Source organism: Panthera uncia, chromosome D4, assembly GCF_023721935.1.
Source record: "Panthera uncia isolate 11264 chromosome D4, Puncia_PCG_1.0, whole genome shotgun sequence".
Classification (NCBI taxonomy): domain Eukaryota; kingdom Metazoa; phylum Chordata; class Mammalia; order Carnivora; family Felidae; genus Panthera; species Panthera uncia.
Window position 1 is genome coordinate 77,787,032 of NC_064807.1, and position 25,025 is coordinate 77,812,056.

Consider the following 25,025-nt stretch of genomic DNA (forward strand, 5'->3'; position numbering starts at 1 on the left):
ACAGACGGGATGCGACACATTCACATTCCCTGCTAATGTGTACACTCTGAGTTAGTTTCCTAGAAATGCTGTAAAAAAAAGTACCACAAACTCGGTGACTTAAAACAACAGAAATGTGTTTGTTCTAGTTTTATTTTGTATGACAAATTTTTTAATGTTTCTTTATTTTTGAGAGACAGAGTGAGCCTAGGGGAGGGGCAGAGAGAGGGAGACACAGAATCGGAAGCAGGCTCCAGGCTCTGAGCTGTCAGCCCAGAGCCCGACGCGGGGCTCGAATTCACGAGCGGTGAAGATCATGGCCTGAGCCACCCCAGGCATCCCTATTTGTTGTAGTTTTAAAGACTAGTTTTAAAGACGAAATCAAGGTGTTGGCAGGGCCCTGCTCTCTCTGAAGCCTGTGAGGGAGAATCCTTCCTTGTCTCTTCGACCTTCTGGTGGTTGGCAACCATGCTTAGCATTCTTTGGCTTGCGGACAGACCACTTCAATCTCTGCCTCCATCTTCACACATGGCCTTCTCTCATGGGTCTGGGACTTTGTATAATCTCTGCTCTGTGCTGTGTCCAAATTTTCTCGTTCTTCTAAGGACATATCATTGGATTAGGACCCAAATGACCCCATCCTAACTTGATGATATCAGCAAAAACTCTATTTCAAAATAAGGTCACATTGACAAAAATCAGGGGTTAGGATTTCAACATTACCTTTTTTGGGGACACAATTTAACTCACAACACACTTGGTGATTTCTCTTGTGGAATAACTAGGCACTAGATCAATGTTCCCATTCTGGGGCCCTCGGAATTTTAGGTGTCCCCGAAATAATACACTTTGCAAATCTCTGCCATGACACTTACTACATCATATTTCTGGATATATTACTAAAATATACTGAGCCTCAGTCTATGTACAGATTCAGCCTTGTAGGACCCGTGGACTAAATGAGACATGTCAAGCATCTAGCATTGGATTTGGCCCATAGAAAATGACCGATAAGAAGAGGTAGCATTTAAAAACGTATGTTCTGAGTGTAACAGCTTAGGTTCAAATCTTGGCTCCACTTATCTGCTGTGTGATCTTGTACAAGTTCCTTATCTCTGCTGTGCCTCAGCCTCATGTGTAAACAGGGTAATAATAGTATTTTATTCCTGGGAGAGGAAAAAGAGCAACATGAGTTAATAGATGAAAAGCTTTTAGAACAATGCTTGACAAACATTTGTCTGCTATTATCCTCAAAATATAATCAAGTAAAACAGTTGACTAGCCACCAGGAAGCCAGGTTAACATTCTGGCTCTGGAATGTGCAATCTGTAAGAAACAGTAGCTACCATTAGTAATAATGATTAAGAATTTTATAATTTTCCCCTTTTAAGTTCCAGGCTTTGGCCGTATCGCCTTGTAGTTCCCCCAAATGTTTCCTGTTTTCATGTCTGTCCCCTGCTTGCCCTGCTACTCTCCTTTATTTCTCACTTGACTATCTCCTACCGGTTCTTCGAGTTTCAGGTGTTTCCTTCTCTGAGAAACCTTCCTTCAAGTCTAGGGTAGGTGTTTCCTGTTTTTCTCTATTCTTGTACTTACTATACACTAATGTTCTATTTCTATTTCTGATAGAAATTTGTTTCTATTTTCCTCCACTATTAGTCACTTGCTACCTGTGTGATTTTGAGATAAGCTACTTAACTTCTCCGAGCTCGGGTTTCTTCATCTGTGAAATACAGATGTAAAAATATAAACGAGATTGGGACGTCTGGGTGGCTCAGTCAGTTAAGCATCCAACTTCGGCTCGGGTCATGATCTTGCATTTTGTGAGTTCGAGCCCCACATTGGGCTCTGTGCTGACAGCTCAGAACCTGGAGCCTGCTTAGGATTCTGTGTCTCCCTCTCTCTCTGCCCCTCCCCCTCATGCTCTAATAAAAACATAAATAAAACATTAAAAATTATATATATAAATGAGATGAGCTTAGCATTTAGGACAATGTCTAACACTTTTTCCCAATGCCATGCACATAATAAGCAGTCAATAGTGTTTATTTGTTAAATGTGAAATAAAGTATGAAATAAATAATAATTTTCAAATTTTATTTAATCGTAGAAAAAAGTCACAGGTGCAAAGTCAGAATGAGTGCGTAGGCCACACATAGGAGAGGGCCACTCTCTGAACTCTGATGTCAAATGAATAAGATCAACTTCATGAATGAGATTAAACAAAGTCACCTTAAAGAGATAGAATGTTTCTCAGGCCAGGAAAGACTTTGCTGTAGCCTAATTAGTGGTATTAGCTGTAGAGAAATGATTAGTATGGAAACACACGAAGAAATAGACCCACAGAGGGATATAGGAGATGGTGGAACCGAGAATCTCACACTGTTTGATCAATGTGAAATGATCAATCCAGGGACAAGAGAACTCCAGGAACTTGAGGACCATTTTGTTACAGAGCAGGGATGGTTTATCAACATCACCATGGCCTAAAAGAAACAAAGCTCTGGATTCTGAACGGTCACACTCAGATAACATACTCACCCAGAAACCTGTGACTGAGGATTGGTATGCAGAGTGCTCTTCCGGTTAGAAAGCAGGGCACTGGAAAGAGGTGGGAACATTTTGTCAATGAAAAGAAAGCACATCCTTTGTTAATCAATGAGATGGCATCCTGGTTTATATATACTAGCTGCCATCTGACTCTGGTTATTAGGAGTCAGTATCTCTCTCTGATCAATTCAATACTGACTTGATGGATCTGAGAAATTAAAAGCAAAACCCTCAACAATTGATGGCCCACCAATAAGAAAAGAGTTTGGGGAGTCTTCCTGCTTTAGGAATGTTACCACTCCTCCTTAACGTTTACTCCTCCAGCAAAATTCAATGATCAGCAACAAAAACGCGAAGAACACTAGAAATGTTTTTAAAAGATTTATTTATTGTCCATTTTCCATAATGGTAACAAAAAAATCCAAAGACACCTTATTAAAAGCATTTATTCTTAGTATGGAGAACATAATTTCAAAATTCCATATTATTTTTCAAAGAATCTTTATATCCAAGACTTTGCAAGTGGAATCAGAAGGGGGAATAGAACAACAAAAAAGGTGGTGAAGAGAATTCAGAACCAAGTTGGTTCCATTATTCTATTTGAAGCACAATTTTAAATAAAATGGGGTAAGTCCATGAAAATTTTCTGAGAACAAAACTTCCATCTTCTTGGAAAGATTAAGGCAGTCAAAGAAATCTGAAAAACACCTGATGCAATTATGATCAAGTTTGCCTCCTTTCCTGGTTCCACACTGTATTTCAATGTAGAAACACCACAAATGCATGTGATAAAGTTACATTAGATACTCCATGATTATTTCTGGGAGAAGGGAAGTCTCTGTTTTGTAAAACATTGGTGAAGTCAAATGCCTTAGGAGAAGTTTTGGTCAAAAAATGGTCTACCTTCTAGAAGAAATCATTCAGCTCCTTCCACGGCTGTTGTGGAAATAGGTTTCACATAGTATGGACCTTCACTCAGGTAAGTTCTGAGCCTCAAATAATTTGGGTTCCCAAAGATTTCTGCAACTGTCTTGGAATTGGCAAGTGCTTTAACCAGTTCATATTTGGCATCCTTTGAAGCTTTGTCGTGCTCCACAGACCGGTCCATCACATATTCCACAAACCCTGGACTATTAAACATAAGTTTCTGAGCCCAGGGTTGATTTGCGATGGCCTGAAATAGAAGGTAGAAAGAACACAACTCCTCTGAGCCTTAAGAAGTGAAATGTGTTATTTGGATAGCACAATCCTTACAAAAAATTTTGGCCACATGAACCTTAAAAATGTTACTTTTTGCCTAAGAAAATTCTCTCCTAGAAATCTTAAGAAAATAATCTAAATATTAAATATTAATCTAAATTTTAATTAAATATTTAATTAAATAAATAAATCTAAATATTAATTAAATCTAAATCTACATATTAAAAAGCTTTGTACATAAAGATGGTTATCATAGTGTGAAAATTATAATATAAATGCTTAATAGTGGGAGATTGGTGAGTAAATTTTAGTATATAGCAAGAGAAAATTAAATAAACATTAAGAATAATTTTTATAAAGAATAGGTAAATCTATGATATGAAAAAAGTAGATCCAAATTATACTCATGGCATAATCACAACAGTGGAAAAATAAAAACAAATACCAGAGAAGAAAAGACTATCCTGAAAAAACTCTCACGCTTGTGCACAGGATGACATTTTCAGAACGTTCATTATAGAACCATTTGTTACAGAGAACCTCTGAAATCTTCATTGACAGGAGAATGATTCACTGTGGCTATACAATGAAATAATGACTTTCTAATTGCCACTTTTAACACAGACAACCCCTACAAACAGAAATGTTGAAGAAAACAGCAAAGTGCAGAATGATATAAACAGCATGATACTGTTTACAAAATTTAATATGCAAAATACTGTAATTTGTTTAAAGATACACACATACGTAGTAAAAGTATAAAATCATGTATAGGCTTGTAAACCCCGAATTCATGACAGTGATTACAGTCAGCGAGGAAGAAAGGGGGGAATGACAGAGATAGGAAAGTATTACCGATGTCTGAAATATTTTACCAAAAAAAGGTAAATAAATAAAAACTGACACTAACACTAATATTAAAAGGAGATATACAAAATAGGTCTGATTTTAAGTGATTTTAAAAATTTCTACTTTGCAATCTTTTCCAAATTTTAAAATAATGAATAAGCAACTTTTACGAGAGCGGACACTGCTTAACTCAACCTTGTGGGTTTGGGCAAAGCTTGCTGGAGAGATACCTGAGCTAGTCCTTCAAGAATGAGTAAGAGGTTAACAAGCAAAGTTGGGAAACAGCGCTGAATGTAGAGGGCACGTAAAAGTCCAGAGAGATAAAGTAAGCAGTTTGGTATCACTAGAGCATTGGGTGCCAGAAGGGGAATGGCAGGAAATAAGGCTCAGGAAGAAGACTAGGGCTGGGTCAACAGAAGGCTTGTTTGATGGCAGATAAGGAATCTGGAATTGATTCTATGATCCTGTGGAATCCTGTTCAAACCTTTGCCACAACACCTAAGATCTTGAGCTGAAACAATCTGTTTACACATGTCTCCCCCATTAGTCTACACTAATAGAGGGCAGAAACTACACATTTGCGTATCCTCAAGGTATGGCAGAGGCACTAGCTCATCATAAGTACTCATGTGTTGAACTAGCCTCTTCCCAGAAGGACTGGTGAAAAAGACAAGGGTGCCTACCGTGAACACTTTTAAGGCAGCACAGTGCAGTTCAGGGAAGGGCTGATTACTGATGCCACGGAAGAGCTCCAGCGGGTCCCGAGATAAAGAAGAAAACCAGGATTCTGTCATCCTCAGGAGGTCATCAGTCTGCTGCTCAGTCTACATGACAGAAATGAAAACTCTCAAGCCTTTGGAAGTCAGGAAACCTGGATTCTGATGGCACTTTGTCATTAGTTTGCTATGTGATCTCTGCTAAGTCCAGAGCACTCTTTCCCAAATCCAGCTCCAGACTTCCTCAGTTTTGTTTTGTTTTGTTTTTGATAGGGTTGATTAGGCAATCTCTAGCGTCCTCTCTCCAGTTCTTTAAAAAAAAAAAATTTTTTTTTTAATGTTTATTTAGTTTTGAGAGAGAGAAAGACAGACCATGAGCAGGGGAGGGGCAGAGAGAGAGAGGGAGACACAGAATCCGAAGGAGGCTCCAGGCTCTGAGCTGTCAGCACAGGGCCCAATGTGGGGCTCAAACCCTCCAACCGTGAATCATGACCTGAATCAAAGTTGGACACTTAACTGACTGAGCCACCTGGACGCCCCCTCTCTCCAGTTCTAATACTGGATGATTCCACTTTAACTAAAAAAATGTCACTAGTAACATAGTGAGGATTATCTTCTTTTACTAAAAGTTGAATACCATCTATATTAAGTTAACCAGGATTATGTTGACTTCTATAGATTTATTGTCCCAAACATATCCCACTATCCTTCATTAATTTCCCAATGTACTTACTGGTATATAAAAAATAGACGAAATTGCATCCAAACACCTAATTTTGAGCTCTGTTGAGGCATTCTTTGCTTGATATCCTATTTTCATGAGCAAGCGTTCAAAGCGAGTTCCTTTGAAAGATAATAAAATATTTTTTATGGTGGTAAAATACACATAATATAAAATTTATCATTTTAACCATTTTTAAGTATATAGCTCTGTGACATTAAGTATACTCATATTGTTGTGCAACCATCATCACTATCTGTCTCCAGAACGTTTTCTTCATCTCAAACGGAAACTCTGTACTCATTAAGCAGTAACTCTCCATGTCGTCTATGTCCATCCCCTGATAACCAGTATTTTACTTTGTCTCTGTATATGTGACTACTGCAAGAACCTCATATAAATAGAGTCATGTAATATTTGTCTTTTTGAGTCTGGCTTATTGCACTTGCCATAATGTCTTCAAGGTCTCTGCATGTTACAGCATGGATGAGAATTTCATTTCCTTTTTTTTATAGAATTTTTTTTCATGTTTATTTATTTGTGAGAGAGAGGGCGGGGGGAAGGGCAGAGAGGGAGAGGGAGACACAGACTCTGAAGGAGGCTCCAGGCTCTGAGCTGTCAGCACAGAGCTTGATGCCAGGCTCGAACTCACGAACTGCAAGATCATGACCTGAGCTGAAGTCAGACGCTTAACCAAATGAGCCACCTAGGCACCCCAAGAATTTCATTTCCCTTTTAAGGCTGGATATTTCATTGTATGTATATATCACATTTTGTCTATCTATTCATCCATCAATGAACATTTGAATTGTTTCTACTTTTTTTGGCTATTGTAAATAATGTAATGAATACAGGTGCACAAATATCTTTTGAGTCCCTTCTTTCAATCCTTTTGCATGTATATCTAGAAGCATGTTTGCTGGGTCATATGGTAATTCTATGTATAATTTTTTGAGGAACCACCATAATGTTTTCCACAGCAGCTGTACCATTTTACATAGCCACCAAATATGGGAATTTCTCTACATCCTTGTCAACACTTTTTATTTATTTTTGTCATTTTTCTGTCATTATAGCCATCCTAATGAGTGTGAAGTGAACAATGAGATTTTTTTAAAACTTTAAAAGAAATTTTTTTATTGTTTATCATTTTTGAGAGAGAGAGAGAGAGAGAAAGAGAGAGAGAGAGCAAGCAGGGAAGGGGCAGAGAGAGAGGGAGACACAGAATCCGAAGTAGGCTCCAGGCTCTGAGCACTCAGGACAAAGCCCGATGTGGGGCTCGAACCCACAGACCATGAGATCATGACCTGAGCTGTAGCCGGCCGCCCAACCACCTGAGCCACCCAGGCACCCCAACAATGAGATTTTTTTAAAGTATGCTTTCATATACTATGACCTCTACCAACCTAAACCAACACAAAATTAAACATGTAGTCAGATGGGGTGCCTGGGTGGCTCAGTCAGGCAAGCATCTGACTTTGGCTCAGGTCATGATCTCATGGTTTGTGAGCTCAAGAACTGCATCAGGCTCTGTGCTGACAGTGTGGAGCCTGCTTGGGATTCTCCTTCTCTGCCCCTCCCATGCTCTCTCTCAAAATAAATTAAAGAGAAAAAAAAAAACAATAAAAAAAAAACAAACCAACAAAAAACCCCCCACGTAGTCAGAGACCAAGTAACAGGCCAAAAACATACATTCAGATGCAATGCAGCGTATACAAAAGACAAAGTGTAGAGAATTTGGAATTAAAGGACCTGGATTTGAGTAGCAAATCCACAGTCTATATCATCTAAAAAAATGTTAACTTCTCTGAGTTTCAGCTACCTTATCTGTAAAATGAGAATGCATAATATGTTCTTTGCAGGACTGTATAAGGATTACATATCATACACAAAAGCACTTAGAAAAGTATATTAATAAGGATACCAATTGTGATAGACAGTAGCACATTAATTTTCAACATATACTCTGTAAGGGTTTTAACTGTGCCCATATTAGTTTTCATATAGAATTCACAGTCCTTTAAATTACTCACAGATGTTTGTAAGCGATGAATGATGGGAATCTACTCCCAAAGCCAAGAGCACACTGTATACACTGTATGTTATCTAACTTGACAATAAATTATATGTAAAAAAATAAATAAATAGAGATTCCATAAAGATTAAATAAATAAATAAATAATTCCTCACAGATATGCCTTAAAAGTATCATTCTTAACATAAAATTGATAACAAATTTTTGTTTCTTTTTCTTCCTGGACATTACAAATATAAAACAAATATGTGTTTTTATTAAATATTCACAATCCCGAGATTGTTTATCCTTTTTATGAATGAAGAAAATAAGACCTCAAGTAATGAAGTAAGGGCATGAAGTTCAAGAAACCAATTTGTCAATAAATTATATTTAAAAAAAAAAAAAAAAGCTAAGTCAGTGTTGGAACTGGAACATGAATCCAGGTCTTTTGGAGTATAGCCCATGGTCTCTGGACCTTGAACACTATCAAAGAAGGTGTAGAAGGGGCACAGTACTTGGTCTAGCCTGGTAAAAAATAAACAAATAAAAATTCGGTAATAATTGTAAGAATTTCTAGGGATGCGTTCAAGGCCACAATAAAAAGACTGCCATCTGTAAGAATAGTTTCTACAATGTAGTTATTGCACCAGCAAGTGAGCTTATATATTGAATTGTTGCCAAAAACGAAGATATCCCTAAAGAAAACCCAAATAAGTCATACCAACCTGTTTTTTGTAAAACTTGTTTTCCTTCAACATTGGATCCCAGGATTCCGATTGTGTCCACTGCTACGCCAATCATGGTGGGGTCCTGACTTTCTGTCATTTCAAAGACTTTTTCCACAAAGACAGGATAACGCTCACAGATCTGTTGAGGACTATCCATGATAGCCAGGTTTCCAAAAAACTTCACAAACCCTGAAGAAATGTCCAAAAATAACGTTTTTTATTTTTATTTAAAAAAAAATTTTTTTTTAACGTTTATTTATTTTTGAGACAGAGAGAGACAGAGCATGAACAGGGGAGGATCAGAGAGAGAGGGAGACACAGAATCTGAAACAGGCTCCAGGCTCTGAGCGGTCAGCACAGAGCCTGACGCGGGGCTCGAACTCACGGACCGTGAGATCATGACCTGAGCCGAAGTCGGACACTTAACCGACTGAGCCACCCAGGCACCCCAAAATATACGTTTTTTAAAAAATGTTAATTATTTTTGAGAGAGTGCACGAGCACTGGAGTGGGGGAGGGAAGAGAGCGAGGAAAGACAGAATCCCAAACAGGCTCTGTGTTGTCTGCTCAGAGCCCAACACAGGGCTCAGTCTCACTAACCATGAGATCATGACCTAAGCCAAGATCAAGAGTAGGACATTTAACCGACTGAGCCACCCATGTGCCCTACAAGAATATACATTAATAGAGAAGGAAGGCCACATAAAATTTGGGCCCTATGTTTTCATACGGACAGTAATAAACTACAGGCCAGGAAGGGGAGAATGGTTATGCATTGTACTCTATTACCTAGAAATCAGACCATTAGGAGATACCGAAGGACCTGTGATATGTGGTCCTGAGAACAGAAACCCCAGGGTGTCAATGGAGCTGGGCTCAAATACTGAAGCACTGCCATACACAAGAGGAAGAGCAAAGAACAAGGACGACTGGATATAAATTAGAGGAAGGCAAGTTCGGAGTATTAGGAACAAATTAAAAAAAAAAAAAATTTTTTTTAATGTTTATTTTTGAGAGAGAGAGGCAGAGCGTGAGCACAGGAGGGGCAGAGAGAGGGAGACACAGAATCTGAAGCAGGCTCCAGGCTCCATTCTGTCAGCACAGAGCCTGACACAGGGCTCGAACCCATGAACCATGAGATCATGACCTGAGCCAGTCAGACTACTGAGCCAACCATGTGTCCCACCCCAGGAAATTTTTAAACAGAGATGCTCATCAATGAAGTAAGCTAGGCTACTTAAGGAAGGAATAAATTTCCAATTTCTGCAAGTGCTCAAGGAAAACTAATTAACCATGTCCTACAACAGAATGGCTAGAGTAGATCCTATATTAAAGATTCCGACAGAGATTTGATGAATTTGTGAAATATACTGTGTCATTAGTAGTATTAAAAAAGTTTTTTTTTAAATGTTTATTTATTTTTGAGAGAGAAACAGAGTGCAAGCAGGGGAGGGGCAGAGAGAGAGAGGGAGACACAGAATCTGAAGCAGGCTCCAGGCTCTGAGCCATCAGCACAGAGCATGATGTGGGGCTCGAACCCACGGACTGTGAGATCATGACCTGAGCGAAGTCAGTCACTTAACCAACTGAGCCACCCAGTCGTCCCATTAATAGCATTTTAATTTATGTTGCTTTTGACTGAGGTTCAAAGGAAACTATCCTAATACTCAAAACAGCAATGGTATTTCCAGAAAATCAGATTCAACAATACATGACTCCCAGGGCAATATATTCCATCTCATCAAGGGGCTATGGGTATCATCTAAAGGGACCTGCTCTAGGGGCGCCTGGGTCGCTCAGTCAGTTAGGGATCCAACTTCAGTTCAGGTCATGATCTCACAGCTCGTGGGTTCAAGCCCTGCACTGTACTCTGTGCTGACAGCTCAGAGCCTGGAGCCTGCTTCGGATTCTGTGTCTCCTTCTCTCTCTGCCCCTCCCCCGCTCATGCGCATGCATGTGCTCTGTCAAAAATAAATAAACATTAAAAAGAATTAAAAAAAAAATGTACAGGGATCTGCTCTACAGAAAATAATCTCTGGCCTCTCTTGTCAGAGATAACTCAGACACAAAATATGCACCATTATTTTCACAGAAATCAGTATTTCTTACCTGGCAGATAGAAGCTAGAGAAAGGGTCTGAATCTGCCCCAACAATTATATTAGAAATCTGATCAATTACTCCTTCTTGAGAAAGGTACTGTCGTCCATGTTGAGTATACGCCAGTGATGTCACCATTTCTACACAGGTGGCTCTAAAATGCCAAAATTTTGCATACGATTAACATAGTTTATAAATTGCTTTCATAGGATGTATTACTTAATTCTTTTAATCTAAAAGTCAGTAATCCTGGCTACTTTTCAGATGGGGCCACAAGAATGAGAAAGCTACAGTGATTTGTCCAGAATCACATTGTCACTACAAGGCAGAGTTTAAATTTTGACTTTTGACTTGAGGCCCATTATTGTTTCCACTAAAATAGAGCAACTTCTTAAAAGATTTTTTTTTAATTTTTATTTTGCTGAATTATTTTAAATCAAATTCTAGTCAACTTGCCATTTATCCCTGCATACTTCAGTATGCACCTTTAAAAAATATGAACAGTTCCTTACACAATTATAATGCCATGTCCTCATATTTTAAAAATTGATAAAAATTCTTGGTATCATGTAATAGGTACCTGTGATCAAATTTCCACAAATAATTTTTAAAAGTATTTTTATAGTTGACCTTAAGGTATTTTAACAGATGATTTGCAGGTTTTTTTTTCTACGTTACAAAATTTGATATAAGGCTAAAAAAACTCTTAAAAATTAATTTCCTTATTAGGAATGCTTTGAAACAATGTAACCCAAATGCTTTAAACAGTGTAACTCGTGACTGATTTATACATATGAGTTGAACAAATTCAGTCACATTTAAAAAACATAACAATCAGAAAATCACATAAGGAGGGGCGCCTGGGTGGCTCAGTCAGTTTAGTGTATGACTTTGACTCTGGTCATGATCTCATGGCTCATGGGTTTGAGTCCTGTGTCACACACTGTGCTAACAGCTCGGACTGCTTTGGATTCTCTGTCTCCCTCTCTCTCTGCTCCTTCCCTGCTTGTGCTCTCTCTCAAAAATAAATAAACATTAAAAAAAATTTCAGAAAATCACGTAAGGAAAACAAAAACCTGTGTGCACAAAAATAGCAAAATACTTGAAGCAAACCAAGTGTTCAACAGTGAGGATGTATTAGTAAACTGTGGAATATCAACAAGGTAACATTGGCAGATATTAAATGGGACTTAGGGAGTAGAGGGCTGGGAGTGAAGAGACTAGAATTAATATTTCTTTAAGGACCTATGTCACCCAATGTATTGGCTCTTTGGCCAATTCATTTAATCCCCATTATCTTCTTTTTTTTTTTTTTTTAATGTTTTTATTTATTCTAGAGAGAGAGAGACACACACACAGAGTGCGAGTGGCGGAGGAGCAGAGAGAGAGGGAGACACAGAATGCAAAGCAGGCTCCAGACTCTGAGCTGTCAGCACAGAGCCCGATGTGGGTCTCAAACTCGTCAACTGCGAGATCATGACCTGAGCTGAAGTCAGACGCTTAGCTGACTGAGCCACCCAGGCGCTCCAATCATCATATCTTCTTTAGAGCTGTTACTGTTCCATTTGAGAGAAGAGGAAATGGAGGTGTAGAAAGGTTACAATAATCTGTTCAAGGTCAAAAGCTAATAAGTAGCAGAAATGCATGCAAGCCTAAGTCTTGCTCATTTTCAAAAGCCCATGTTTCTTCCATCATGCCATAGTGCTATTATTTAACAAAACCAAAAATGTGTAAGATAACATATTAAGTAATACAAAATGGCAGTTATCATGTGACTGCAAAAGTACACATGTCCAAGGACAGGGAACACAGTTAACCTAAAGTAGATTGTCATGGGCGGCTCTCCTAAGTTTTAGTATATTGTCACGAATAACCTGAGCTTTTTCTAAAGGCCCCTTCTTTAGGACAGTGGTCAAGAGATTGTAACCCAGGTCCAGGTTCTAATAGGGAAGATTGCCCTAAGTCCCAAAGCTGCTCCCCGGACCTCTCAAAGAAGACATTTTGCTTTAAGAACTCTCTCAGTCAACACACCTGACCAGCACATCCTCCCCAGTCAGCTCTCTGAGAAGCTGGGTTACCAATCCACTGGTGGTACAGTAGTTTAAAGATTCTGGTGACACAGAAGAAATCTCCACAATTAACTGGAAGAAAAAAACAGAAAAAGCTGAAAGGTCAAAACAGCCCAAACCTGTTAGATCTCATTTTAAATTAAACACAGGACTAGGTACTTTATATAACTGAATTTTTTAAAAAAATCCATTATTTGTCTCCACGACTGGAAAAATCTCATTGAACCTGTGAGAAATTGTTTTGGCACAGAAATACTCCATTATGTCTGGTTGTAGCTGTGCTTTTTTTTTTCTCTCCCTTAAATCATCAATCCATAAATCAGGGTACAAAAGCCTGAATGAGCGATAAGACTGCTAAAAATCATTCCATTCATACATTCTATCAGTCAGTCATTTACTTACTCATTCCACAAGTATGTCCTGAGGGCTTACTGAGAGATATAGGGCACTGAAGGGTTTTCAGCAGAGGAATGATAGAACCAGATTTGAATTTTTATTTATTATTTACTTACTTTTAAAATATTTTAAAAATATTTATTTATTTTTGAGGGAGAGAGAGAGAGAGAGAGAGAGAGACAGAGTGCGAGTGGGGGACGGGCAAAGAGAGAGGGAGACAGAATCCGAAACAGGCCCCAGGCTCTGAGCTGTCAGCACAGAGCCCGACACAGGGCTTGAACTCACAAACTGTGAGATCATGACCTGAGCCGAAGTCAGTTGCTTAACCGACTGAGCCACCCAGGTGGCCCTAGATTTGAATTTTTAGAAGATCATCCTGACTGCGTCTGAAAATAGACCAGTGGTGCCAAAAATGGATGAGACCAGGTGAGATGCAAATACAACAGTAGTCCAGGTGTGAGATACTGATAGCTTAGACTAGGGCGGTGGTGATTATACCAAGGAAGACAAGCACATGGATGTAAGTAAAACCGGCACAATACGATGACCTAATGGATATGTGGCAGGGAAAACAGGGTCTCACAGAGAATAAGCTCAAGTTCTAATACCCAACCATGCTGACTGTGACACAGGGCTAATTTGTTGCTGTTGTTTTTTTATTGGAGAATGGGCTGGGTTAAGAAGCTTAGGAGTTTGGTTGGAGCATGAGTGTGAGGGACCTAGAATACCTAGGTCCAAAGGGGGAACACTGAGTAAGCGGCTGAACATGAGGGTCTGAGTTAAGAAGAGAGGTCTGGGGGTGGGCACCTGGGTGGCTTAGTCAGTTGAGCATCTGACTTTTGGTTTTGGCTCAAGTCATGATCTCGTGGTTCGTGGGTTCGAACCCTGTGTTGGGCTCTGTGCTGAATGGGGAACCTGCTTCGGATTCTCCCTCTCCCTCTCCCCCTCCCCAATTTTGCTTGCTCACTCACTCTTGCGCTCTCTCTCTCAAAATAAATAAATAAACTTAAAAGAAAAAGGAAGAGAGGTCTGGGTTGGTTTATGGAGTCATCTCATTCAGATAGGAACTGAAATCATAAGATGAACAAAATCGCCTGGACATGAATATACAGTGAGAACAGGGTTTGGGAATTTACTTTTATGAACTTCAACAATTAAAAGCTCAATTGAGGATAATGAGCCAGGAGACTAAGATGAAACAGCTAGAGAGGCAGAAGGGAAACCGGGTTAGGATGGTGTTAAGACACGCAAAGTAAGAAAGTGTTTTGAACAGGGAATTAGACAGTCAAGGGTTCATTTTGAATATGCAGCCTATTAACTGTGTGGTCTGGGTCAGCTATTCCATCAGCAGTGAGGTTAACAGTAATAACGTATGTGGTTTACTGTAAAAGTCAAAGACAATATATGTGGAGATTTAGCACCATACTAAGCACAAAGTGGGTGCAAATAAGAGCCATTTCTTCATCTACCTACTGTAATGATTTCAAAGTCTAGTTTTAATGTTATCTACTCTATTATAGTAGTTAATATACTGTACTGTAAATATTTTTCACATGACTGTTTCACACACTAGGCTGGGAGCTCACCCCGACATCTCCAGCGTCAAATACAGAGCCTAACACAGACCACATACTCAGTAAATGCATGGTAAACAAGCCATCTTGCCTTCCAGTGGAAGCTCTAGTGCATTCTGAATTGTAGGCATCAGGAAGTATGCTTTTAGTCTTACCTCATACACTCTGTACCGAACAACGTCATTTGTTTTCATTACACTTTTCAAATCATCCAGCAGATTGCTTTCAAACAAAGCCTCCAGTCCAGCCTGGGTTAATGATATTCTTGACAGGGATTTAATGGCCTTATAAGGAAAGAAAACATCTCTTAAGTCATAAACATGCAGAATATTAGTATCTACTTCATGATATCGATGTGAAATCGGTGTATGGAATGCATCTTCCCCAATGACCATTCGCTATGTTTTAGCTATCATTATTTAAAACTGAAAAAGACACATAGTATTGCCTATAGAAAACAGATTATGTACATTTTTTTTTCCTTATCAAGCAACCTAATACAAGCTCTATGACGGATAATTTAGATATGCTTAGTCTAGAAAAAAGGAAAGGGTTTACTGGTATTTGTTCAACATTTTTTACGTATCTGACACCATCTACATGAGGTTGTGAAAACAACTATACAAATCATCCGTACTCAACTTTCACCTCTCAGTCCAGAAGGTCTTTCTTTGTTTTTCAGGATACGGTGCATGTTTAAGCTGATGGTTCTAGGTGACTCACCGCTTTAGCTACAGACAGATTGTCTCCACCAATACAATAAACAATTTGTTTTAGTAATTCAGCATTATTTAGAATCTCAGTAACAGCCTCAGAATTTTCAACAATTCTTCCGACCTGAAATAAAAAAGTAATCAGAAATTCCCTTAGTGTGCTGTTATTTTAGGGGTTACAGATTACAGGTATAAGACAAGCCATTAAAAATTCCAAATGACCCAAATTCATTAAAGCTGAACACACTTATGGGTATAGTCACATTATTGAAAAGAAAGAAAAAAAAAATAAATGGTAGATAAGGAGTTGAGACATTTCAGTGAGAGAAAATAATACAAATGCTAGTTCCATCAACTAGCAAATTAACTTCTTTGAACTTAATTTCTTATCTATAAAATGAGAATACTTAATTGTAGGATTGTTATGAAGATTAAATGAGACTAAATAGGAAAAGCATGTATTACAGTGTCTGGCACATAAATGGTCAAAGAAAAATCAATTACTTTCTGCCTTTTTATTGAATTAACACTTCTAGAGGAGAAAAGAAAAAACAGTACTTGAAAACCTACTGGGTAAGTAACTGCTCGGGTCCTAACATCTCAACAAGATACTCCTCAGCAGCAGCTCTTTTCCCAAATAGTAGGGTATTTTGGTTATCTGGGTGACAGGAGTTACTGTCTCAATTTCTTGGTTTAGTGACCTTCACAACAGTACTTTTTCATGCCACTATAATAAGACCTAACATGGCAATACCTTCTCTAGACTAGGAGTTCTTTGAAGGAAAGAAATAGGCTTTATTTATCTTGGTAGCTTTAAGAGTATACGGTACAATGCCTGGCATTAAAAGGATCAGTCAGTATTTGATGAATGACTATTTCAGATAATACTTGGTAGAACTTCTTACTTTAGCTTATTCCTCCTGGTTAGTTAGCCATGCACACTAGAATAGACACTTCTTAGGGACAGAGAGAGATCATATTTTCTTCATCCTTCTGTCTTTGGCACCCAGCGTACAGCCTGGTCCAGAGCAGGTGGTCAGTAAATGTCAGCTCCTTTATTATGTGCTAGTAAAATTTCATACCTGGGACAGAGTGAGAATTTTTACGGAATCATTGGAGTGAGTCAGTCCCCTCTGAAGGTCAACCCTGAGGTTCCGGGCCACGTGAACTGGCTCCACAGCTTGGAGCAATCTCTCCAGAATGGATACACACAAAGTGGTCTGTTCCCTAAAGGAGACATCACAGATCTCATTAATTTGTGCCCTGCAAGGTAGGAAGTAACAACCTATTAATATCTGAAGACTGGCTCAATGAGGATCACTTACACACAGACCTCCCTTTAAAACACTAGCTTCTACTAATTTATTAAAGATTTACTATCTATTATGTGCCATGCTTGCGCTGGGGCTACAAAGAAGGATAATATATATACTCTAGACTCAATGAGCATAGTCTAATGGAAAACACAGAAAAACAGAAAAGCAACTATAATCCAGGTGGACAAATGCTATAGGTTAGGGTAGGAAGCCGTGGGAGCTCAAAAAAGAACACAGCGTTCAGGGAGGCCTCCCCAAGGGGTAATACCTGAGCTTAATTTAAAAAAAAAGTGGGAATTATCTAGGAGGACAAAGGTGTTCTAGGTAGAGGGACAACATAAAAGGCACAGAGGACAGAGATAGGGTTATACATTCAAGGAAGTATAAGAAGCTCCATATGACTGGGATAAGAATGGGAGAGGAGTGGGAAGAAGGTAAAAGGGGAAGGATGAATGGCAAGAAATGAAATAAGAAAGATGCACAGAAGCCAGATTCTGATAGGCCATTTTTTGTCATGCTACAGAATTCAGACTCTTTGCACAAGGCAATGGCAAGCCATCAAGTGGTTTTAAGCCAAGAAGTAACATGATGAGATCTGACTTGAGGAAATCACTCTGTATAAGTTAGAGAAAGAATTTTTCAGTCAGAAGGCAGGTGATGAAGAAGTGAAACAAGGGACTAGCAGGGGGGATGGAGAAGAGGGAAGAGATTCAGGAGCAATTAAAGAGGTAAATTAATCACACCTTGATGACTACTAGTTGTAGATATAAAAGGTGTTTTAAGAATAACTTCCTTTTCGGGGCACCTGGGTGGCTCAGTCGGTTGAGCATCCAGCTTCGGCTCAGGTCATGATCTCACCGTTGGTGAGTTCGAGCCCCGCGTAGGGCTCTGTGCTGACTGACAGGTCAGAGCCTGGAGCCTGCTTCAGATTCTGTGTCCCCCTCTCTCTCTGTCCCACCCCTGCTTGTGCTCTGTCTCTCTCTGTCTTTCAAAAATGAATAAACACAAAAAAATAAAAAAAAGAATACTTCCTTTTCTCTTAATGGGCAGTACCATAGGCACTCATGTACTGCTAATAGGAGTATACAATTAAACCAATACAACCTTTCTAGAAGTCGGTTAAGCAATACATAACAAAAGCTTTAAAAATGAGCAAATTTCTTATAACCTAGGGGTTGCATTTTGTATAACTGCACCTAAGGAAATAATTAAGAATGTTTATACCCAAGAAAATTGAGACCATACGTCCACACAAAAATTTGTACGTGAATGTTCATAGCAATAGAAACACCCCAAATGTCCATAAATTAATGAGTGGATAATTTTATCCATACAGTGGAATATTATACAACATGGATAAAGTTTGGAAATACTATGCTAAGTGAAAGAAGCCAGAACAGAAAAGGCTTCCTTTTGATGATGATTCCATTTATATCATTGTCCAGAACAGACAAATCCATAAAGACAGAAAGCAGATTCCCGGTGGCCAGGGGCTGGGGCAGGGGCAGAGAAGAGGAATGGAGAGTGACTGTTAATGGTTATGGGTTTCTTTTCCTTATTTTTTTAACGTTTTTTTTTCTTTTAATTTATTTTTGAGAGAGAGAGAGAGACAGAGTATGAGAGGGGGAGGGCCAGAGGGAGAGGGAGACAGAATCTATGAAGCAGGCTTCAGGCTCTGAGCTGTCAGCACAGAGCCCGATGCGGCACTGGAACCCGTGAACCATGAGATCATGACCTGAGCCGAAGTCTGACGCTTAACTGACTGAGCCACTCAGGCACCCCACTTTCCCTTTTTTAAAAACCGTGACTGGGGCGCCTGGGTGGCGCAGTCGGTTAAGCGTCCGACTTCAGCCAGGTCACGATCTCGTGGTCCGTGAGTTCGAGCCCCGCGTCAGGCTCTGGGCTGATGGCTCGGAGCCTGGAGCCTGTTTCCGATTCTGTGTCTCCCTCTCTCTCTGCCCCTCCCCCGTTCATGCTCTGTCTCTCTCTGTCCCAAAAATAAATAAAAAACGTTGAAAAAAAAAATTAAAAAAAAAACAAAACAAAAAAAACCGTGACTATATATACCATGAAATTTACCATTTTAACCATTTAAAAAAATGTTTATGTATTTATTTTTGGGAGAGAGAGAGAGAGTGAGCACAAGGGGGGAGGGGCAGAGAGAGAGGGAGATGCAGAATCCAAAGCAGGCTCCGAGCTGTCAGTGCAGAGCCTTACACGGGGCTCAAACCCACGAGCCGTGAGATCATGACCTGAGCCAAAGTTGGACGCTGAACTGACTGAGCCACCCAGGCACTCCTATCCATTTCTTAATGTATAGTTCTGCGCACTAAGGTTCATTCACGTTGTGCAACCATCACTAGTATCTATCTCCACAACTTTTTCATCTTCCCAGTGGGAACTCTGTATCTATTAAACACAAACTTCCCGGGGCGCCAGGGTGGCTCAGTCGGTTGAGCGTCCGACTTCGGCTCAGGTCATGATTTCAGAGTTTGTGGGTTCGAGGCCCGCATTGGCTCTGTGCTGACCGCTTGCTCAGAGCCTGGAGCCTGCTTCAGATTCTGTGTCTCCTTCTCTCTCTGCCCCTCCCCCGCTCACGCTTTGTCTCACTCTGTTTCTCAAAAATAAATAAATGAAAAAAAATTAAAAAAAAACAAACAAACCATAAACTTCCCTTTCTCCCCTTCCCTGAGCCCCTAGCAACCACCATTCTACTCTCCATCTCAGTGAGTGTGACTACCCTAGGTGCCTCATCTAAGTGGAATCCTAGCATTTGTCCTTCTGTGACTGGCTTATTTCACCTAGCATGATGCCTTCAAGTTTCCTCCATGTGGTAGTCTGTCAGGAGTTCCTTCCTTTTTAAGGCCGAATAATACTCCATTGTATGTATATACCACCCTTTGTCTATCCATTTATCTGCTGATAGATACTTGAATTGCCTCTGTTATTGTAATTTTATTTTATATATTATTTTTTTTAATGCTTATTTATTTTTGAGAGAGACAGACAGAATGAGAGTGGGGTAGGGACAGAGAGAGAGGGAGACACAGAATCCGAAGCAGGCTCTAGGCTCCGAGCCGTCAGCACAGAGCCAGACGCGGGGCTCGAACTCACGAGCTGTCAGATCATGACCTGAGCCAAAGTCAGATGCTCAACCGACTGTGCCGCCCAGGAGCCCCTGTTATTGTAATTTTAATTTGCATTTCCCTAGTGACTAATGACGTTGGGTATCTTTTCATGTGCTTATTTGCCATCCATATATCTTCTTGTTCAAATACTTTGCCCATTTTTTAAGATGGATTCTTTCCTTGTTATATATTCTTCACTAAGATTCTTCTCCATCTGTAATTTGCCTTTTCACTCTTAACTTTGACCTTTGAAGAGCAGAGTATTTAATTTTGATTAAGTCAAATTTATCAATTTTTCCTTCTATGGATCATGCTTCTGGTGTCACATCAAAGAAATCTTTCATCAACCCAAGGTCACGGAAATTCTTTCCTAGGTTTTCTTCCAGAAGTTTTATAGTTTTTTAGGTTTTATATTTAGGCCTATAATCCACTCTCATACGGTGCTAATGGGAATGTAAAATGGTACAATCATTTGGGAAAACAGGCAGCTTGTTAAAAAGTTAAACATACACCTATCATATGAGCCATCCATTTCACTCCTAGGTATTAACTCAAAGAGAAAAGAAAGAATTTGTCTACGTAAAGACTTGTCACAAATGTTCACAGTAGTGTAATTTGTAATATAATCAAACTGTGGTACATTCATACAAGGGACTACTACTCAGAAATAAAAATGAATGAAGTATTCACCCACACCACATAAAGTTTAAAACGAGGAGTGAATTTTTTTCATGTGTTTTTTTTTAAACTTTTTTTTTTTAATTTTTTTTTTTTAACGTTTATTTATCTTTGAGACAGAGAGAGACAGAGCATGAACGGGGGAGGGGCAGAGAAAGGGAGACACAGAATCTGAAACAGGCTCCAGGCTCTGAGCTGTCAGCACAGAGCCTGACGCGGGGCTTGAACTCATGGACCACGAGATCATGACCTGAGCCGAAGTCGGCTGCTTAACCGACTGAGCCACCCAGGCGCCCCTTTCATGTGTGTTTTTGAGAGAGAGAGAGTGTGCACATGAGCCGGGGAGGGACACAGAGAGAAGGAGACAGAGGATCCGAAGTGGGCTCCGCAATGACAGCAGAGAGCCCGACGCAGGGCTTGAACTCACGAACCATGAGATCATGACCTGAGCCGAAGCTGAACGCTTAACTGACTAAGCCACCCAGGCTCCCCACAAAGATAATTTTCTCAGAAGAAATAACAAATCAAATAATTCTGTTTATGAAATAATTCTAAATACTTTTTATTTTACATTTTATTTTGTATTCTTTTCAGACAGTATGCTTTCCTCATATGGGTCTGTTAGGACCATGGTTTTAAACAATCATAATTACTTTGTTTAAGAAAAATTAGTAAACTCAAAAAACGGGACACTAATTTAGAAGCTTCTGCTGTCACTAACAGCTATGAATCTGTCACCAGATGCTTATAATTGTAAAATATCCCCTTTATGTTAAAACATAGTACACGTTGGGGCGCCTGGGTGGCTCAGTCGGTTAAGCGTCCGACTTCGGCTCAGGTCATGATCTCGCGGTCCGTGAGTTTGAGCCCCGTGTCAGGCTCTGTGCTGACAGCTCAGAGCCTGGAGCCTGTTTCAGATTCTGTGTCTCCCTCTCTCTGACCTTCCCCCATTCGTGATCTGTCTCTCTCTGTCTCAAAAATAAATAAACGTTAAAAAATAAAAAAAATTTAAAAAAAACATAGTACACGAGAAACTGCACAGAAGCAATTTTCTGTTACTGAATAAATTTTGTTTATATTGAAGAAAATAAAATGATGAGTGAAAGAAGCCCGAGTACATACTGTAGGATTCCATTTGTATAGAACTCTTAAAAAAAAGGCAAACTCATCTATAGAGATCGGTGGTTGCCTGGCTGAGGTGAAAAGGGATTCAACAAAGAGGCACAAGGAAACTTCTGGGGCTCAGAGATAGCTTTGCTATCTTGATTGTGGTGATGGTTTCATGGGTATAGACATATGTTGATACCTGTCAAATTGTATATTTCATTATGTGCAGTTTATTTTACGTAAATTATATCTCAATAAAGCTTAAAATTTTTTTTTTTTTTAATATTTGAGAGAGAGACAGAGAGAGAGCAGGGGCAGAGAGATGGAGACAGAATCTGAAGCAGGCTCCAGGCTCCGAACTGTCAGCACAGAGCCCAATGTGGGGCTAGAACTCATGGACTGTGAGATCGTGACCTGAGCTGAAGTCGGATGCTTAACCGACTGAGCCACCCAGGTGCCCCCCCCCCTGCTTTTTAAAGCAGCCATAGGTTAAACTGTATAGTGCACAAATTTCAGGCCACATGTGGTCCTTTATACCAAAAAGCCAAAGAGTTAATAATTTACAGTCTCCACGTTGTAAAGCAGTAGTCTTAGAACTTACTTTCTCTCATAAAAACTCTCGTCAAGATTCTAGATTTGTATCTATGAGATCAGATTCTAAACCAATATATAGGAACCTGGGTAGTTGAGGCAGGATAATAGAAATAGATCTCAAGACTGCCCATCTACTATCTGCAGAAGAATTATTCCCACAAATTGCAATTGGTATCTACTATGTACCCCATTCTGAATTACCCTGTCTGCCAATTTCCATTCAAATTGTCTCCTACGGCACGGCTCCTTCATTTGGTAAAACACGTCCTCCATGGACCTCATTCTACAAACTCCCATTCATTTCAGCTCCTACTGTATCTCTGGCGTTAACTTATGGTAGGACTTTTGAAATTTTCCTGATCCATGATATAAAGTGGCCTCTTGAAAATTTATGAATCTAATCTTTTATGCAGCGTATATTATACTATGTGCTGCATCCTAAGAGGGACGTAGAGATGAACAAAGTATGGCCCCTGCCTTTAAAGAATTTTCAAACTAGAAATAACCACATAAAGAACTATAATATAACGCAACAGTGGCAAGTACCATTAACAGAAATAATGATAATATCTCTCAGGAGATCTGAGGACCAGTCGCTTGAAACTGGAGTGGCCGAGTAAAACATTTTGGAGGAGATGGCACTTGACCTGGGCTTTAAAGAATGGACAGAATTTGGACGGAGGGAGGGCATTTCATTAGAAGGACTGGCATGTACACAGGAAAGTGCCAAGTCATGCTCAAGGGAAAGTAAATGGTGCCACATGGTAGCTGAAGCAGATGAAGTACCTGTAGAGGAACAGAGGGAAAAGATGAGGCTGGGAAAAGGAGGATGGAAATACAAGGTAAGGGCCCAAATGCCAGAAAAAGAAGCCATGATTCTATACTGTAGACAATGGGAGACCATGCAAAAAATATGAGTCAAATGATCCAAGAAGTTCACTGTGGTTGCAGTATGGGAAGGGCACGCTGGCAAAGGAAGCTTAAACGTAATGAGAAGTCAGACTAATGCACCAGACCTAGCAAGAGGGTGAAGACGAGGGCCTAAATTAAACAGGACAGAAAAGAAGAGATTTCATAGGCGGAACTGAACAATGTTAACTAATGGACTGCATGAAGGGGAACATGTATTAAAAAAAGGGAGGAATCTCAGAAAGTTATAGGCAAGAAAGCCCCCTGGAATCATCCAGTGTTGATCCAGCGACTTTATTACCTTGTCACTTTTACATTTCTGGATCCCAAACATTGTTCAACGGTTTTTAAATTATCAAACGATCAACCGCAAAGTGCTTTTTAATCAAACACTACAGATGGGCCTAAAATGAAAAAAGTTGTCATCCGAAATCCCACTTTTATATTAATAGTTTCTGCTGTACCTTCCAGATATTCTCAATGCCATACTAGCCTGGGGGGTGGGGGGGGGACTTAAAAACATTACATATAATGGGATCATAAACTCCTACAATTTTCTTTTTCCGTTCAACAACATATATTAGAGTTTTTCCCACGTCCCCATATATAGATCTACCTTAGTTTTTCTAATAGCGGCACAGGGTGATATAGCAATGTAGCACAATTTATTTACGATTCCCTTTTAATGGACATTCAGGTTGTTGCTAGTTTTTTGCTGTCACTTCTGTTACGACTATCCTTATACATACAGTACATTTTGAGTGCGAGCATGCCTGCGTGTTCACTGCCTATGGATCAAAAGACAACGCAAATTTAAAATGTTGATGGATCTTGCCAAAGTGCCAGGACAGGCCCTCTTAAGACGACAAACGTCGCCAACCTGTACGCGAATATTGCGGCGCCTCTTTCTCGGTGAGCAACCGCGCTTTCCCTCTCCAATTCCTATTTCAAGGATGAGGCAGTGAAGCGGGCACACCTCACAGGCTGGGCTTGAGCCCTGTGTCTGGCCTCCCGGCCCAGGGTCCTTTCCGCTAAAGTGTCAGCGAGTTTTAAGCCTCCCCGCGACCGGGGAAAGCCGTCCCCTCCTCCCAGCCACCCTCGTCTCCTCGACCTCCATTGGGGTCGCCTCACCGATGGTTCTCGTTGAGCAGGGAGAAAAGCGGGCCGAGGCGCAGTTCCGCCGCTTGCTCGCGGAGCTCGCTGAGCGGCACGGTCTGCAGCACCGACTGAAGCGCGCGCAGCTCCTCCAGGGGCGCTTCCAGCCGCGACACCTCCCTCAGCAGCGCCAGCGCCTGGGCCGCCATCGTGCACCTCCAGCGGGGGCTCCCGCGGCCGCACACTCCCGGCTCGCGGCGCGCCTCTCCGAGCCTCGCGAGATCTGCGGGGCGCAGCCTCCCTTCCCGGGCTTTCGGCCGCCGCCGCAAGCTGCCCCGGCCGCGCCAATAGCGATATGGGGCCGGCGGGCAGCGCGAGCGCCTGGGGTGCCGCCAAGCCTCGCGAGACAGGGGCCGTCAAGGGCCGAGCCAACTGTTGCCGGTGGTTGCGGGGTGGCGGCGGGGCGTCATCGTGGGCGCCGCTCGGTGGGTCCCGCAGGCTGACTTTCCGGTCGCCTTGCGTATTTCCCTTCCAGAGCGAAGGCGCGTCAAATGCCCGGCAAGCGGAGTGGTGACGATGAGGACCCAC

General features: G+C 40.6%; 1 protein-coding gene across 1 annotated transcript; it reads right to left on the minus strand.

Moving 5' to 3' along the window:
• Positions 1–2,897: 2,897 nt before the first annotated feature.
• Positions 2,898–24,746, minus strand: PSMD5 (proteasome 26S subunit, non-ATPase 5). Its single transcript, XM_049627965.1, has 10 exons — positions 24,474–24,746; positions 16,693–16,837; positions 15,621–15,734; positions 15,053–15,181; positions 12,890–12,999; positions 10,870–11,012; positions 8,758–8,949; positions 6,028–6,137; positions 5,262–5,402; positions 2,898–3,703 (listed from the first exon to the last, which is right to left on the minus strand). Exons 1-10 carry the CDS (start codon positions 24,644–24,646, stop codon positions 3,446–3,448), a joined length of 1,515 nt encoding a protein of 504 aa, XP_049483922.1. The 5' UTR covers positions 24,647–24,746; the 3' UTR covers positions 2,898–3,445.
• Between the last annotated feature and the right edge of the window lie 279 nt (positions 24,747–25,025).